The sequence below is a fragment of the Oncorhynchus tshawytscha genome, unplaced genomic scaffold (genome assembly GCF_018296145.1).
Source record: "Oncorhynchus tshawytscha isolate Ot180627B unplaced genomic scaffold, Otsh_v2.0 Un_contig_7487_pilon_pilon, whole genome shotgun sequence".
NCBI classification, from domain to species: domain Eukaryota; kingdom Metazoa; phylum Chordata; class Actinopteri; order Salmoniformes; family Salmonidae; genus Oncorhynchus; species Oncorhynchus tshawytscha.
In genome coordinates, this window is record NW_024609135.1 from 10,443 (window position 1) to 28,954 (window position 18,512).

General features: G+C 47.7%; 1 protein-coding gene across 2 annotated transcripts; it reads right to left on the reverse strand.

Annotated features, from left to right (window-relative positions):
• Positions 1–715: 715 nt before the first annotated feature.
• On the reverse strand, positions 716–16,917 carry idh3a (isocitrate dehydrogenase (NAD(+)) 3 catalytic subunit alpha). 2 transcript variants are annotated; one of them, XM_042314293.1, is made up of 11 exons: positions 16,804–16,917; positions 16,389–16,442; positions 16,144–16,227; positions 15,873–15,987; positions 13,496–13,683; positions 7,331–7,464; positions 6,852–6,954; positions 2,632–2,696; positions 2,326–2,410; positions 1,759–1,911; positions 716–1,366 (listed from the first exon to the last, which is right to left on the reverse strand). In XM_042314293.1, the coding sequence occupies exons 1-11, from the start codon at positions 16,828–16,830 to the stop codon at positions 1,283–1,285; spliced, it is 1,092 nt and encodes a 363-aa protein (XP_042170227.1). In that variant the 5' UTR covers positions 16,831–16,917; the 3' UTR covers positions 716–1,282. The 2 variants fall into 2 exon arrangements, with proteins under 2 accessions (XP_042170227.1, XP_042170228.1); XM_042314294.1 differs by having other exon boundaries at positions 16,407–16,442; positions 16,804–16,901.
• Positions 16,918–18,512: the final 1,595 nt, after the last annotated feature.

The following is an 18,512-nucleotide window of genomic DNA, read 5'->3' on the forward strand; positions in this document are numbered from 1 at the left end:
TCCCCGCAGCAAGAGCAACGTCATTGATATATACAGAGAAAAGAGTCGGCCCGAGAATTGAACCCTGTGGCACCCCCATAGAGACTGCCAGAGGACCGGACAGCATGCCCTCCGATTTGACACACTGAACTCTGTCTGCAAAGTAATTGGTGAACAGGCTACTGAGTCTGCCGATAAGAATATGGTGATTGACAGAGTAATGACGTCACACAGAATAGGCGGAACAGAGCGATAGGCCGGAAGCGTGGTAGTCACTGGTTACCACAGCCACAAACTCATTATTTATTTAAACACGAGACTATTTCTCAAATGTCTCTAAAAAAAATTTTAAAAATCTAATTTTAAACCTAGCCCACACTACAAACCTTATTCTTAACCCTAAATTAAAAGACCAAACAGCTACTTTTTGTTTTCATTTTTTTTTTAAATAAAAGCCTATTTTGTCTGTGGCGACGAGTGACAACCGGAAGCATCCTCTCATCTGGGTTGCCAGATTGGTAGTAAATACTGTAACAATGAGGACGCAGACTGAATCAGCTGACAAATGTTTGACGATATTATATTATGTACCGGTAGGTGAAAGTGACCCTGCCATAAACACAAATGGCTGATTTAGATAATAAGTAATCAAATCCGAGTGAAAATTAATCCAACTTGTATTGCAATAACAATACTGTACCTGTTAACAGGAAGAATGAGACATCAGGCTTTAAAGTCATGTGATCAAGTTTTTATGTATGCATGTGTATGGATCTCGAAACAGAAAAGAGAGACATGAGACGCTGGTACAATACAATCCATTCATGCACAGGAACCCGACTGGTAACAATAAATAGAGCACATTGAAGCCGTTAGCATTACATTTACCGTTAAAAAAAATCAAACTAGCAAACGAACAGAACCACTGCCGGACAACACAAGTGGAGTGCCACGTAGTAGAGGCAAGTATAACTTTGGGGAAGTTTGCCCCATGAAATGGTCATGTGAGTAAAATTGTGCTTAAATACACCTTAAGAGTGAATACCGATCCATATAGGGCGCGTTCCAGGTGGTGATTTATTTCAGTCACACTGCACAAATTATCGAATTTCTATTTCTAGAAAACCTGGAGAATTGTTCATTCTCAGGAACCTACATAAATATAATATAGTAATCTAAGATATGCAGCTGCATCGTAACTGCGGTACTGACAACCTGGAACGCCCCCCAGACTCTTTAGGAGTAAGTTCAAAGCAGCGGTTGAATTATTATGAAGTCTTCAGAAAATCAACAGTCGTCGTTTTCAGTCCATGTCTCGCACTCTACGGCAGATCTCCTCTGTAAACTCTGAGCACTTCGACTTCCCACCGAGGTCCCCGGTCAACACCTGGGAGGGGATAGAAAAGAAAAAAAAACAGCCCAATGAATTCATTGAAAAGACAAAAGCAGATTTTTTTTTTTGCATACAATGACCAACTGAACAAAAATCTGTTATGTTCGATCTGCAGAAAACAAATCTATAAGAGTATTGGCAACTGGAAGGAGGTGTGGTGTCCAGGGGAGACAACATATTGTAAACCAACTAGCCAGACATCCATCATATAATCTGGCATCAGAGAGAAGAAGAGCAGACTGAGCGGTCCTCCAAGAACAAGGAAGTACCACTACTTCTCCCCCCCCGGGGCACCTCCACTTTCCAAATGTATTCCCGGCACCGATATGCAAGAGCCACAATAGTCACTATTGGGGGTAATACATTTTTTAAAAACAACTAGCCACCTTCTTGTCTCTGATGGTGTCGAAACAGGCGGTCTCGATCTTCTTGCCGTAGTCGTGCATGCCCATGTGACGCAGCATCATCACAGCACTGAGCAGCAGAGCTGTAGGGTTGGCCATGTCCAGACCGGCTATGTCGGGGGCCGTCCCATGGACCTAGATACCACAGGGGGGTAGAGGGGACAATGTTAAAACCGTGCTTCTACACCTGCATTGCTTGCTGTTTGGGGTTTTAGGCTGGGTTTCTGTACAGCACTTTGAGATATCAGCTGATGTACGAAGGGCTATATAAATACATTTGATTTAAAACGTCTACTACTCTCAACACTGGAACAAGCTTCCGCACATCCATTAGAAATGGACAACTTATTGAAATATATGACATCTCGTATTAAAAATTGTTTTGTTGAAAAGGGTGGGAAGTCTTCAACAAAAAAACAAACATGTTTAGTTATTGCACAATAGACTGTTTACAGGACAAGAAGCCTTGCGTTTTATCAAAACAGTTGAGACACGAGTTGCTAAACATATTCAGATGATAAAAACAGCCAAGTAAAGAGCGAGACAAACCGATTCAAAAATGGCGACTCCATTAGCACCAATGTTTCCACTAGGAGTGACTCCCAGACCGCCAATAAGTCCAGCACACAGATCACTGCAATACATGACACACACCTCTATCTGTAGTAGCAGCCGCAGCCTTTAGTTAGCAGAATCATCTAGTCACATTAGCGCAACACAAATGGAAAACCAGTATTAGGCCCAATAAGACCAAACTCTGCTAAGCTATTCAAATGTTTGAATTAATAGCTTAAAACAAATTGCATTCAATAGCGATGAATTAATATAGATACATGCAAATAAATAGTAACTGACCTGAGAATGTCACCATACAGGTTGGGCATCACCAGGACGTCAAACTGGGTGGGGTCTTGCACCATCTGAAACATTCACCATGACAACCCCGATTACGCCACGTTTCCATCTACAACAAGAGAACCCGATTACGCCCCATGTTTCCGTCTCCAACAAGAGAACCCGATTACGCCGCGTGTTTCCGTCTCCAACAAGAGAACCCGATTACGCCCCAATCTTTCCGTCTCCAACAAGAGAACCCGATTACGCCCCAAGTTTCCGTCTCCAACAAGAGAACCCGATTACGCCCCGTGTTTCCGTCTCCAACAAGAGAACCCGATTACGCCGCGTGTTTCCGTCTCCAACAAGAGAACCCGATTACGCCCCGTGTTTCCGTCTCCAACAAGAGAACCCGATTACGCCGCGTGTTTCCGTCTCCAACAAGAGAACCCGATTACGCCGCGTGTTTCCGTCTCCAACAAGAGAACCCGATTACGCCCCTTGTTTCCATCTCCAGCTTCCAACAAGAGAACCTGATAAAGCCCTGTTTCCATAAAGCCGTGCTTCTACACCTGCATTGCTTGCTGTTTGGGGTTTTAGGCTGGGTTTCTGTACAGCACTTTGAGATATCAGCTGATGTACAAAGGGCTATATAAATACATTTGATTTGATCTTCCATCTCCAACGAGAGAACCCGATTACGCCCCGTGTTTCCATCTCCAACAAGAGAACCCGATTACGCCCCGTGTTTCCATCTCCAACAAGAGAACCCGATTACGCCCCGTGTTTCCATCTCCAACGAGAGAACCCGATTACGCCCGTGTTTCCATCTCCAACGAGAGAACCCGATTACGCCCGTTTCCATCTCCAACGAGAGAACCCGATTACGCCCCGTGTTTCCATCTCCAACAAGAGAACCCGATTACGCCCCGTTTCCGTCTCCAACAAGAGAACCCGATTACGCCCCATGTTTCCGTCTCCAACAAGAGAACCCGATTACGCCCCGTTTTCTCCAACAAGAGAACCCGATTACGCCCCGTGTTTCAATCTCCAACAAGAGAACCCGATTACGCCCCGTGTTTCCGTCTCCAACAAGAGAACCCGATTACGCCCCGTGTTTCCGTCTCCAACAAGAGAACCCGATTACGCCCCGTGTTTCCGTCTCCAACAAGAGAACCCGATTACGCCCCAATGTTTCCGTCTCCAACAAGAGAACCCGATTACGCCCCGTTTCCGTCTCCAACTAGAGAACCCGATTACGCCCCGTTTCCGTCTCCAACAAGAGAACCCGATTACGCCCCCGTTTCCGTCTCCAACGAGAGAACCCGATTACGCCCCGTTTCCCCCGTCTCCAACGAGAGAACCCGATTACGCCCCGTTTCCCATCTCCAACGAGAGAACCCGATTACGCCCCGTTTCCCGTCTCCAACGAGAGAACCCGATTACGCCCCGTTTCCCCGTCTCCAACGAGAGAACCCGATTACGCCCCGTTTCCCCGTCTCCAACGAGAGAACCCGATTACGCCCCGTTTCCCGTCTCCAACGAGAGAACCCGATTACGCCCCGTTTCCATCTCCAACAAGAGAACCCGATTACGCCCCGTTTCCGTCTCCAACAAGAGAACCCGATTACGCCCCGTTTCCCGTCTCCAACGAGAGAACCCGATTACGCCCGTTTCCCCGTCTCCAACGAGAGAACCCGATTACGCCCCCGTTTCCCGATTACGCCCTCCAACGAGAGAACCCGATTACGCCCGTTTCCCCGTCTCCAACGAGAGAACCCGATTACGCCCCGTTTCCCCGTCTCCAACGAGAGAACCCGATTACGCCCCGTGTTTCCGTCTCCAACAAGAGAACCCGATTACGCCCCAAGTTTCCATCTCCAACAAGAGAACCCGATTACGCCCCGTGTTTCCGTCTCCAACAAGAGAACCCGATTACGCCCCAAGTTTCATCTCCAACAAGAGAACCCGATTACGCCCCGTGTTTCCGTCTCCAACAAGAGAACCCGATTACGCCCCGTTTCCGTCTCCAACAAGAGAACCCGATTACGCCCCAAGTTTCCGTCTCCAACAAGAGAACCCGATTACGCCCCGTCTTTCCGTCTCCAACAAGAGAACCCGATTACGCCCCCGTTTCCATCTCCAACAAGAGAACCCGATTACGCCCCAATCTTTCCGTCTCCAACAAGAGAACCCGATTACGCCCCAAGTTTCCATCTCCAACAAGAGAACCCGATTACGCCCCAATCTTTCCGTCTCCAACAAGAGAACCCGATTACGCCCCCGTTTCCCCGTCTCCAAACGAGAGAACCCGATTACGCCCCGTTTCCCCGTCTCCAACGAGAGAACCCGATTACGCCCGTTTCCCCGTCTCCAACGAGAGAACCCGATTACGCCCCGTTTTCTCCAACGAGAGAACCCGATTACGCCCCGTTTCCCCGTCTCCAACGAGAGAACCCGATTACGTCTCCCCGTTTCCCCGTCTCCAACGAGAGAACCCGATTACGCCCCGTTTCCCCGTCTCCAACGAGAGAACCCGATTACGCCCGTTTCCCCGTCTCCAACGAGAGAACCCGATTACGCCCGTTTCCCGTCTCCAACGAGAGAACCCGATTACGCCCGTTTCCCCGTCTCCAACGAGAGAACCCGATTACGCCCCGTGTTTCCGTCTCCAACAAGAGAACCCGATTACGCCCCGTTTCCGTCTCCAACGAGAGAACCCGATTACGCCCCGCCCGTTTACGCCCCCCGTCTCCAACGAGAGAACCCGATTACGCCCCGTTTCCGTCTCCAACGAGAGAACCCGATTACGCCCCGTTTCCCCGTCTCCAACGAGAGAACCCGATTACGCCCCGTTTCCCCGTCTCCAACGAGAGAACCCGATTACGCCCCGTTTACGCCCCGTCTCCAACGAGAGAACCCGATTACGCCCCGTTTCCCCATCTCCAACGAGAGAACCCGATTACGCCCCGTTTCCCCGTCTCCAACGAGAGAACCCGATTACGCCCCGTTTCCCCATCTCCAACGAGAGAACCCGATTACGCCCCGTGTTTCCATCTCCAACGAGAGAACCCGATTACGCCCCCCCGTTTCCCTCTCCAACGAGAGAACCCGATTACGCCCTGTTTCCCCATCTCCAACTGCATTGCTTGCTGTTTGGGGTTTTACGCCCGTTTCCATCTCCAACTGAGAGAACCCGATTACGCCCCGATTTGATCTTCCGTCTCCAACGAGAGAACCCGATTACGCCCCGTTTCCCCATCTCCAACGAGAGAACCCGATTACGCCCCGTTTCCCCATCTCCAACGAGAGAACCCGATTACGCCCGTTTCCCATCTCCAACAAGAGAACCCGATTACGCCCGTTTCCGTCTCCAACAAGAGAACCCGATTACGCCCCGTTTCCCCGTCTCCAACGAGAGAACCCGATTACGCCCGTTTCCCGTCTCCAACGAGGGAACCCGATTACGCCCGTTTCCCGTCTCCAAGAGAACCCGATTACGCCCGTTTCCCCGTCTCCAACGAGGGAACCCGATTACGTCTCCAACGAGAGAACCCGATTACGCCCGTTTCCCGTCTCCAACGAGAGAACCCGATTACGCCCCGTTTCCCCGTCTCCAAAGAGAACCCGATTACGCCCCGTTTCCCCGTCTCCAACGAGAGAACCCGATTACGCCCCGTTTCCCCGTCTCCAACGAGAGAACCCGATTACGCCCCGTTTCCCCGTCTCCAACGAGAAGAACCCGATTACGAACCCGTGTTTCCCGTCTCCAACGAGAGAACCCGATTACGCCCCGTTTCCCCGTCTCCAACGAGAGAACCCGATTACGCCCGTTTCCCCGTCTCCAACGAGAGAACCCGTTTTCCCGTCTTACGCCCGTTTCCCCATCTCCAACGAGAGAACCCGATTACGCCCCGTTTCCCATCTCCAACGAGAGAACCCGATTACGCCCCGTTTCCATCTCCAACGAGAGAACCTGATTACGCCCCGTTTCCATCTCTAACAAGAGAACCTGATTACGCCCCGTTTCCATCTCTAACAAGAGAACCCGATTACGCCCCGTTTCCATCTCCAACGAGAGAACCCGATTACGCCCCGTTTCCCCATCTCTAACAAGAGAACCTGATTACGCCTAATTCCCACGCAGACGGGAGTGGTAGTTGTAAATCTTTAGACGGAGAATGTGATACGCATCAAAACAGAGTCACGTAGGAAGGATAGTGTAAAGGAGGGTACATTACGTTGAGACACACGGTGTCCAGGTACATCTCAGTAAACTTGACGTCCTTGAAGTTTTCAGCCACCTCTCTGCATTTCCTCAGGAACAGCCCATCCGACATCCTCCTGGTCACATCAAAACACACCGGGCACGTTAAGTTCAATGCCTAAATATTGGTGCCATTCGATGTGCTCGTTCTGATATTTTATTTCTTTAATATATTTGTGCGTATCGTTTTGTGCTGCTAGGTATTACTGCGCCGTTGGAACAAATAAGCATTTCGCTGCACCTGCGATACCATCTGTTAAATATGTTGTACGTAACAGTCAATATCTTATCATTCTGTTTCGACTTGTAATTGACCCATAGTGATCATACATTTAGTTGATATTTGCTTCTTTTTTTTATTTTTATGATCCACAACAGCACAATAAAAAAAAATAAAAAGTACAATTTGTTAGATTCCACAGTCCATTTGATTCTGGAGCGAGAGAGACGTACATGATGTTGGCTTTGTGAACGGCCGTGACGCTGTTTCTTTGGTTGTTTCTTGCGTACTCAAAGGCGTACTCGGCGATACGTCGACTGGCGTCTTCCGTGATGAGTTTGATGCTCTGAACTACACCATCAACAATCTACAAGAGAAGAGGACAATCACCTGAGCCTAAATCAAACAATAGGACTTAATTAATCATACAGAATACAATATCTATTCACTTATGTCCTACTTTAGGTCATAAAATGTTTGAGGGACAGTAACTGGGAAAGACAACTGAGCCACTTTAAAAAAAACAATTGAACTGGAACAATGAAACTGGAAGAGAAGACGCATGAAAAGGTATTCATTACATCACCGTGAGTGGAAAAGAACTAGAAGTACTCTCAGCCTGAGGTGACAACTACAAACAATAGGATTTCACCGTAAAGGAAGTGACATCAAGAAATTCCAGATGTGCCATCTTAATTTGACCAGTTTCCCCAGTAGGAAAGTAAATCCTGCAGCAACAGGAAATTATTATGTGGATTATTATTTTTTTTTAATTACATTTTTCTAAGGGTAGATACATTTTTTTATTTGGGAAAATCATGTCTGAAATTGGAAATGTCTAACTTTGGACGCCTTTTAAAACATTGAATACACTACAAGTTAGCACTACAGTAGTAGTGTATTCAGTACCTGCAAATCATTATGCGACAGAGTGATCAAATTAAGACAGCAGATATGTAGGAATAACATATAAAACCTTTTAGTTGGAAAAAAAAAAACTTTTGGGGTCACTTAGAAATGTCCTTGTTTTCCATGAAAACATACACGATGGGGCGGCAGGTAGACTAGTGGTTAGAGTGGAGGGGCGGCAGGTAGCCTAGTGGTTAGAGTGGAGGGGCGGCAGGTAGACTAGTGGTTAGAGTGGAGGGGCGGCAGGTAGACTAGTGGAGGGGCGGCAGGTAGCCTAGTGGTTAGAGTGGAGGGCGGCAGGTAGCCTAGTGGTTAGAGTGGAGGGGCGGCAGGTAGCCTAGTGGTTAGAGTGGAGGGGCGGCAGGTAGACTAGTGGTTAGAGTGGAGGGGCGGCAGGTAGCCTAGTGGTTGGAGGGCTGGCATGGGGCGGCAGGTAGACTAGTGGTTAGAGTGGAGGGGCGGCAGGTAGCCTAGTGGTTAGAGTGGAGGGGCGGCAGGTAGACTAGTGGTTAGAGTGGAGGGGCGGCAGGTAGACTAGTGGTTAGAGTGGAGGGGCGGCAGGTAGCCTAGTGGTTAGAGTGGAGGGGCGGCAGGTAGCCTAGTGGTTAGAGTGGAGGGGCGGCAGGTAGCCTAGTGGTTAGAGTGGAGGGGCGGCAGGTAGCCTAGTGGTTAGAGTGGGAGCGGCAGGTGGAGTGGGGGCGGCAGGTAGCCTAGTGGTTAGAGTGGAGGGGCGGCAGGTAGCCTAGTGGTTAGAGTGGAGGGGGGCAGGTAGCCTAGTGGCAGGTGGAGCCTAGTGGTTAGAGTGGAGGGGCGGCAGGTAGCCTAGTGGTTAGAGTGGAGGGGCGGCAGGTAGCCTAGTGGTTAGAGTGGAGGGGCGGCAGGTAGCCTAGTGGTTAGAGTGGAGGGGCGGCAGGTAGCCTAGTGGTTAGAGTGGGAGGGGCGGCAGGTAGCCTAGTGGTTAGAGTGGAGGGGCGGCAGGTAGCCTAGTGGTTAGAGTGGAGGGGCGGCAGGTAGCCTAGTGGTTAGAGTGGAGGGGCGGCAGGTAGCCTAGTGGTTAGAGTGGAGGGGCGGCAGGTAGCCTAGTGGTTAGAGTGGAGGGGCGGCAGGTAGCCTAGTGGTTAGAGTGGAGGGGCGGCAGGTAGCCTAGTGGTTAGAGTGGAGGGGCGGCAGGTAGCCTAGTGGTTAGAGTGGAGGGGCGGCAGGTAGCCTAGTGGTTAGAGTGGAGGGGCGGCAGGTAGCCTAGTGGTTAGAGTGGAGGGGCGGCAGGTAGCCTAGTGGTTAGAGTGGAGGGGCGGCAGGTAGCCTAGTGGTTAGAGTGGAGGGGCGGCAGGTAGCCTGAACAAGTGGTTAGAGTGGAGGGGCGGCAGGTAGCCTAGTGGTTAGAGTGGAGGGGCGGCAGGTAACTAAAGTGGTTAAATAAATGGAACGGCAGGTAAAAAGAAGTGGTTAGAGCGTTGGACTAGTCTTGTTGAAAGATTATAAGATAATGATTTTTCGAGCTGACAAGGTAAAAATCTGTCATTCTACCCCTGAACAAGGCAGTTAACCCAGGTTCCTAGGCGGTCATTGAAAATAACTGTTTTTAACTGACTTGCCTAGTTAAATAAAATGTTAAATAAATAAATTCAAAATAAAAATGAAATGAGTTACAAAATGTGGAAATAGTCTTGTTGACAAGGTTATAAATAATGATTTTTCATTGAAATAATAATTGTGTACTTCAAATGTTGCTTTTGTCAAAGAATCATCCATATGCAGCAACTACAGCCTTGCAGACCTTTGGCATTCTAGTTGTCAATCTGTTGAGGTAATCTGAAGAGATTTCACCCCCAATTACAGCCTTGCAGACCTTTGGCATTCTAGTTGTCAATCTGTTGAGGTAATCTGAAGAGATTTCACCCCCAATTACAGCCTTGCAGATCTTTGGCATTCTCGTTGTCAATCTGTTGAGGTAATCTGAAGAGATTTCACCCCCAATTACAGCCTTGCAGACCTTTGGCATTCTCGTTGTCAATCTGTTGAGGTAATCTGAAGAGATTTCACCCCCAATTACAGCCTTGCAGATCTTTGGCATTCTAGTTGTCAATCTGTTGAGGTAATCTGAAGAGATTTCACCCCCAATTACAGCCTTGCAGATCTTTGGCATTCTAGTTGTCAATCTGTTGAGGTAATCTGAAGAGATTTCACCCCCATGCTTCCTGAAGCACCTCCCACAAGTTGGATTGGCTTGATGGGCACTTCTTACGTACCATATGGTCAGGCTGCTCCAACATCAGCTCAATAGGGTTGAGATCCGGTGACTGTGCTGGCCATTCCATTAGACAGAATACCAGCTGACTGCTTCTTCTCTAAATATTTCTTACATAGTTTGGAGTTATGCTTTGGGTCATTGTCCTGTTGTAGGAGGAAACTGGCTCCAATTAAGCGCCGTCCACAGGGTATGGCATGGCGTTGCAAAATGGAGTGATAGCCTTGCTTCTTCAAGATCCCTTTTACCCTGTACAAATCTCCAACTTTACCACCACCAAAGCACCCCCAGACCATCACATTGCCTCCACCATGCTTCAAAGATGGCTTCAAGCACTCCTCCAGCATCTTTCCATTGTGAGCCGAACACCTCAAATTTAGATTTGTCTGTACATAACACCTTTTTTCCAATCTTCCTCTGTCCAGTGTCTGTTCATAACCCATCATAATCTTTTATTTTTATTGGACAGTCTGAGACGTGGCTTTTTTTGTGTGCAACTCTGCCTAGAAGGCCAGCATCCCGGAGTCGCCTCTTCACTGTTGACGTTGAGACTGGTGTTTTGCGGGTATTATTTAATAAAGCTGCCAGTTGAGGCCTTTTAGGACTTGTGAGGCATCTGTTTCTCAAACTAGACACAAATCTACTTGGCCTCTTGCTCAGTTGTGGAACGGGGCTTCCCACACCTCTTTCTATTCTGGTTAGAGCCAGTTCGCGCTGTTCTGTGAAGGGAGTAGTACACAGCGTTGTACGAGATCTTCAGTTTCTTGACAATTTCTCACATGGAATAGCCTTCATTTCCCAGAACAAGAAGAGACTGATGAGTTACAGAAGAAAGTTTTGTTTCTGGCCATTTTGAGCCTGTAATCGAACCCACAAATGCTGATGCTCCAGATACCCAACTAGTCTAAAAAAGGCCAGTTTTATTGCTTCTTTATATCAGGACAACAGTTTTCAGCTGTGCTAACATAATTGCAAAAAAGGTTTTCTAGTGATCAATTAGCCTTTTAAATGATAAACTTGGATTAGCTAACACAACATGCCATTGGAACACAGGAGTGATGGTTGCTGATAATGGACCTCTGTACGTCTATGTAGATATTCCATTAAAAATCAGCCATTTCCAGCTACAATAGTCATTCACAACATTAACAATGTCTACACTGTATTTCTGATCAATTTGATGTTATTTTAAAATGGACCAATTTTTTTTGCTTTTCTTTCAAAAACAAGGACATTTCTAAGTGACCCCAAACTTTTGATCGGGAGTGTACATTAGGGCACGCTAGGGTTAGAGACTGAGGTGGTGGTCTGGTTAGTGAAGCTGCTGTTCCTCTGGCTTACCTAAGGAACACCTGGAGAATAACCAATCACCTGTGTGTGATGTGCCCTGTCCAACCCAGATAAAACAGTTTCAATAACCGAGGACACCGATTCCACACAACACCACAGTGAAAATACGGACTGCTCAGCTCTCAGCCTTGAAAACAGCTGCTTATCAAGATCTGAAAACGACGGTCCAGAGTAGTCACATCACAGTCAACTTCTCAGTCACTGAGAGGGTAGCCTAGTGGTTAGAGAGTTGGACTAGTAATCTAAAGGTTGCAAGTTCAAACCCCCGGGCTGACAAGGTACAAATCTGTCGTTCTGCCCCTGAACAGGCAGTTAACCCACTGTTCCTAGGCCGTCATTGAAAATAAGAATTTGTTCTTAACTGACTTGCCTGGTTAAATAAAGAAATAAACCATCAAACCAACAAACCATTCGCAACCATTTTAATACTGACATTTGCTACAAAAACTACACCAGATGCCCTAATGAAGAACCCACCCCAGTGTTGAAACACTGGGTCATGTTCAGCAGGGCACAACGTAGCCATTAAAAAAAGAATCACCTGAACATTCTTCTTGGGTCATGTTCAGGTAGGACCTCTTGTTTCACCTCCATTTCATACAGGATTAACACATCCCTGCATGTTAATGTAGTAAGAGTATCCCCCCTCCCAGAGGGCTTGACTACAACGCAGGATCAAGGAGTTCACTAGCTAACTTGACAATTATTTTTTTTATTTAGAAAGATAAAGTTTGAAATGGACTAAATGATTCAACAACCAAAAACACACAAGTTTAGCTTTCTTTAAACCCCTCCCCCACCAAAAAAAATCCATTGTTTTTTCTGGTTGTTTCTCAAAGTTAGCCGGCCAACTCATTGATTCTGTTTTGTAGCGTTCCCCTCTGGTCAGAAGGAGGGATCAGCCAATTAAAATGATTCTCCTGAACAACCATTCCAGCAAACATACAAGGTAGCTACTGCTCCCTGGTCTATTCCTCTGTAGTCAGTGTTAGCTGTAGGCATTTTAACATACAAGGTAGCTACTGCTCTCTGGTCTATTCATCTGTAGTCAGTGTTAGCTGTAGGCATTTTAACATACAAGATAGCTACTGCTCCCTGGTCTATTCCTCTGTAGTCAGCGTTAGCTGTAGGCATTTTAACATACGAGATAGCTACTGCTCCCTGGTCTATTCCTCTGTAGTCAGCGTTAGCTGTAGGCATTTTAACATACGAGGTAGCTACTGCTCCCTGGTCTATTCCTCTGTAGTCAGCGTTAGCTGTAGGCATTTTAACATACGAGGTAGCTACTGCTCCCTGGTCTATTCCTCTGTAGTCAGTGTTAGCTGTAGGCATTTTAACATACGAGGTAGCTACTGCTCCCTGGTCTATTCCTCTGTAGTCAGCGTTAGCTGTAGGCATTTTAACATACGAGGTAGCTACTGCTCCCTGGTCTATTCCTCTGTAGTCAGCGTTAGCTGTAGGCATTTTAACATACGAGGTAGCTACTGCTCCCTGGTCTATTCCTCTGTAGTCAGTGTTAGCTGTAGGCATTTTAACATACGAGGTAGCTACTGCTCTCTGGTCTATTCCTCTGTAGCATTTTAACATACGCACGGTAGCTACTGTCTTCCTGGTCTATTCCTCTGTAGTCAGTGTTAGCTGTAGGCATTTTAACATACGAGGTAGCTACTGCTCCCTGGTCTATTCCTCTGTAGTCAGTGTTAGCTGTAGGCATTTTAACATACGAGGTAGCTACTGCTCTCTGGTCTATTCCTCTGTAGTCAGTGTTAGCTGTAGGCATTTTACAGATTCAGTTCGAAATCCACACATAAAAATAAAAAACTGGTCTCACTCACAACTTTGTCCCATTTCTCTCCTACTGAACGTGACCGTGGTAACCATAGCGACTTACTATGTGCTCGATTCCGCTGTACTCTCCCTCGGTGTTCTCTCTGATGGTGACCAGGTCCACGTCGGTGTAGGGGGTCTTGTAGCCCTCGATGGAAACGCAGGGCCGCACGTTGGCGTACAGGTCAAAGGTCTTCCTGAGGAGCAGGTTCATGGAGGGGTGGCCGGCTGCGATGGGGGTCTTCAGGGGGCCTACACACGAAGGGGGAGTTTAAAAGACCAACGCAGACCTTTTTTTCTCTCAATATCAAATCATTTCTGGATAACAACGGAACACCTTATTGTGATCATTTAAAGGTAACCAAAACAGCTTCTTAGCAAAGAGCAATTTCTAAGTTTAACTGATGTGAAATGGCTAGCTAGTTAGCGGTGGTGCGCGCTAATAAATCACATTTATTTATATAGCCCTTCGTACATCAGCTGATATCTCAAAGTGCTGTACAGAAACCCAGCCTAAAACCCCAAACAGCAAGCAATGTGTTTCAATCGGTGACGTCACTCGCTCTGAGACCTTGAAGTAGTGGTTCCCCTTGCTCTGCAAGGGCCGCGGCTTTTGTGGCGCGATGGGTAACGGTGCTTCGAGGGTGACTGTTGACGTGTCCCTGGTTCGCGCCCGAGTCGGGCGAGGGGACAGACGTAAAGTCTATAGTGTTACATAAGGACTGCCTGGGTCTGAGTGATGAGGGGAAAACTGAAAACTAGCTGTTATTGGCAGAGGTCACCAGGCAGACTAAACTCCATCCCATCATAACATCACCAGGCAGACTAAACTCCATCCCATCATAACATCACCAGGCAGACTAAACTCCATCCCATCATAACATCACCAGGCAGACTAAACTCCATCCCATCATAACATCACCAGGCAGACTAAACTCCATCCCATCATAACATCACCAGGCAGACTAAACTCCATCCCATCATAACATCACCAGGCAGACTAAACTCCATCCCATCATAACATCACCAGGCAGACTAAACTCCATCCCATCATAACATCACCAGGCAGACTAAACTCCATCCCATCATAACATCACCAGGCAGACTAAACTCCATCCCACCACAACATTGCAGGTGGTCTTTTAAAACAGCTCTTACACTAAAAGGACATTATCCTCATGTTCAAAACATCACAGTATTGGTCCAACCTCTGTGTGGAAATATATTTATATATAAAAAACATAGAAAAGTCTAATTCTTGACAACACTGGGCCTTTAAACACCAGTTTACTGTTCATTAGGAACCAAATGGAAATAAACAGACAGACTATGTACAGGTAGAATGAAATACTTTTTCCAATTTTCCATCGCAAAATGTTCTGTTTGCGTCTCCTGAATCCGGGGATGTACTGGAGCATAGACATGTTGACCTCTAGACGGGCTTCCACGCCTGACCTCTAGACGGGCTTCCACGCCTGACCTCTAGACGGGCTTCCACGCCTGACACGCCTGACCTCTAGACGGGCTTCCACGCCTGACCTCTAGACGGGCTTCCACGCCTGGGCTTCCACGCCTGACCTCTAGACGGGCTTCCCACGCCTGACCTCTAGACGGGCTTCTGCACGTTTACCCACCAATCATGACCATCTCTCTCATCAAGGCCGTGTCCCCATTCAATCCCTGATTCCCCATAGAAACCCTGCATACCGGGCTAGAAACCCTGCATCGTCCCCCATTACCCACCGTCCCCCAATCATGAAACCACTGCATCTCCCCATAGAAACCCTGTGTAGAAACCCCATTCAAGAAACCCTGCATATTCCCCATAGAAGCCCTACATACCGTCCCCCATAGAAACCCTGCATACCGTCCCCCATAGAAACCCTGCATACCGTCCCCCATAGAAACCCTGCATACCGTCCCCCATAGAAACCCTGCATACCGTCCCCCATAGAAACCCTGCATACCGTCCCCCCCCCATAGAAACCCTGCATACCGTCCCCCATAGAAACCCTGCATACCGTCCCCCATAGAAACCCCCTGCATACCGTCCCCCATAGAAACCCTGCATACCGTCCCCCATAGAAACCCCCTGCATAGAAACCCTGCATACTGTCCCCCATAGAAACCCTGCATACCGTCCCCCATAGAAACCCTGCATACTGTCCCCCATAGAAACCCTGCATACCGTCCCCCATAGAAACCCTGCATACCGTCCCCCATAGAAACCCCCATAGTCCCCCATAGAAACCCTGCATACCGTCCCCCATAGAAACCCTGCATACTGTCCCCCATAGAAACCCTGCATACTATCCCCTACATACTATCCCCTTTGATGCCGCCTGCATGACGTTCTTTATTCCAGCTGACTTCAGTACACTATGTCCATCATGACCATGCAGGTAGCTACTACTATAGGATCTCTGTAACTGCTACCTTACCTTTTAACCCGATCAGGGTCCTGTCCATAGACTCCTTACAGTCTGGAGGGATCATCCATCTACCTCCTGGGCCCTGGATAGCTGTCACATTCCTCTCCTCCCATTGGATGGGAACCTAACGGGTGGTAAGAGAGAGGACACAGAATGGTACAGGAAGGACTGGGGTTCAATGATCTGTCCATCTTTCCAAGCCAATGGCATGTTCTGCTGTTAACCCTACAATTTGCTGTGTGTGTGTGAGAGAGAGAGTTTGACAGCTTTTCCAGCTTACCTTAGCAGCCTCGAAAATCTTCATGACAGCCACGGATATTTCTGGACCGATTCCATCCCCAGGAATTAACGTAACCGTTTGCAGCTGTAAAGAGAAAACAAACCCATTTTAAAATCTGTTTTTAGAGGGATTACATATTAGCACTAAAAACACTGGATCATGAATTACATCATTTCAGCCTTTTTTGTCAACGAGGGAGAAGTTCATAAAAAAAACAGGTGTCTATTTGTCAGTCCATGACTTACCCCCCTTCTGAAACATACCGTCGGTCTCTTTGCCGCCCCCACGACGTGAGAGAGCTGGAGGACGGAGAATAAACGGAAGGTTAAATTACTACCGCGCAGATAAAAAAACGTATCCCAACAACAGCCACACACTATCTCTAGTCGAGTGTGATTGAATCAGAAAACATATTGACAAACACGAAATGTCACTTGTCAAGCATGAGGCGGATAACAAGCGTTAATAGCGTAGCTCGCTACGGTAGTAGCAGGACAAGGACACACGCACAGTAAAAGGCCTCAAAGAAAACCCATGAAAACAACATTATTACATCCGACAAAGTCATCCGAACACGAACTTACATTACCCAAACATAAATCCAATACATGGCCAAGTTACATTCGATTATCTTTACGCTGACAAACGGCATTTTCTTACCATTGACCTCCACACGTTGCTAGCCATAGTCCTGTGTTAATGTGGTCCTGCACCCGCTCTGCCGTTAACGGGACTTCCGGGTTGGATGACGTAGACACCTGCGTGGGAAAAAAAACGTACCGGAAGCAACGTATCCAATGTCTGTTTATCTTAATACTACAGCGTGGAACAAATCCGTGATGTATTATTTTGATTGAAATGCTTTCATGTTGAACATTACTGTTTTTGATCGACATAATATGTCTACTTTGCAGTGGTGTAAAGTATTTAGGTGAAAATACTATAAAGTAATAGTTTTGGATCGTTTTTTCGGTATCTGTACTTACCTATTTCTATTTTTTCCAGGACAGGAAAATGGTCCAATCCACGCACTTATCAAGAGAACATCCCTGGTCATCCCTACTACCTCTGATCTGGAGGACTCACTAAACAGAGAACATCCCTACTGCCTCTGATCTGGAGGACTCACTAAACAGAGAACATCCCTACTGCCTCTGATCTGGAGGACTCACTAAACAGAGAACATCCCTGGTCATCCCTACAGCCTCTGATCTGGAGGACTCACTAAACAGAGAACATCCCTACTGCCTCTGATCTGGAGGACTCACTAAACAGAGAACATCCCTGGTCATCCCTACAGCCTCTGATCTGGAGGACTCACTAAACAGAGAACATCCCTGGTCATCCCAACTGCCTCTGATCTGGAGGACTCACTAAACAGAGAACATCCCTACTGCCTCTGATCTGGAGGACTCACTAAACAGAGAACATCCCTGGTCGTCCCTACTGCCTCTGATCTGGAGGACTCACTAAACAGAGAACATCCCTGGTCATCCCTACTGCCTCTGATCTGGAGGACTCACTAAACAGAGAACGTCCCTGGTCATCCCTACTGCCTCTGATCTGGAGGACTCACTAAACAGAGAACATCCCTGGTCATCCCTACTAGCCTCTGATCTGGAGGACTCACTAAACAGAGAACATCCCTGGTCATCTCTTCTGCCTCTGATCTGGAGGACTCACTAAACAGAGAACATCCCTGGTCATCCCTACTGCCTCTGATCTGGAGGACTCACTAAACAGAGAACATCCCTGGTCATCCCTACTAGCCTCTGATCTGGGGGACTCACTAAACAGAGAACATCCCTGGTCATCCCTAATACCTCTGATCTAGAGGACTCACTAAACAGAGAACATCCCTGGTCATCTCTTCTGCCTCTGATCTGGAGGACTCACTAAACAGAGAACATCCCTGGTCATCCCTACTAGCCTCTGATCTGGAGGACTCACTAAACAGAGAACATCCCTGGTCATCCCTACTAGCCTCTGATCTGGGGGACTCACTAAACAGAGAACATCCCTGGTCATCCCTACTGCCTCTGATCTGGAGGACTCACTAAACAGAGAACATCCCTGGTCATCCCTACTGCCTCTGATCTGGAGGACTCACTAAACAGAGAACGTCCCTGGTCATCCCTACTGCCTCTGATCTGGAGGACTCACTAAACAGAGAACATCCCTGGTCATCCCTACTAGCCTCTGATCTGGAGGACTCACTAAACAGAGAACATCCCTGGTCATCCCTACTAGCCTCTGATCTGGGGGACTCACTAAACAGAGAACATCCCTGGTCATCCCTACTGCCTCTGATCTGGAGGACTCACTAAACAGAGAACATCCCTGGTCATCCCTACTAGCCTCTGATCTGG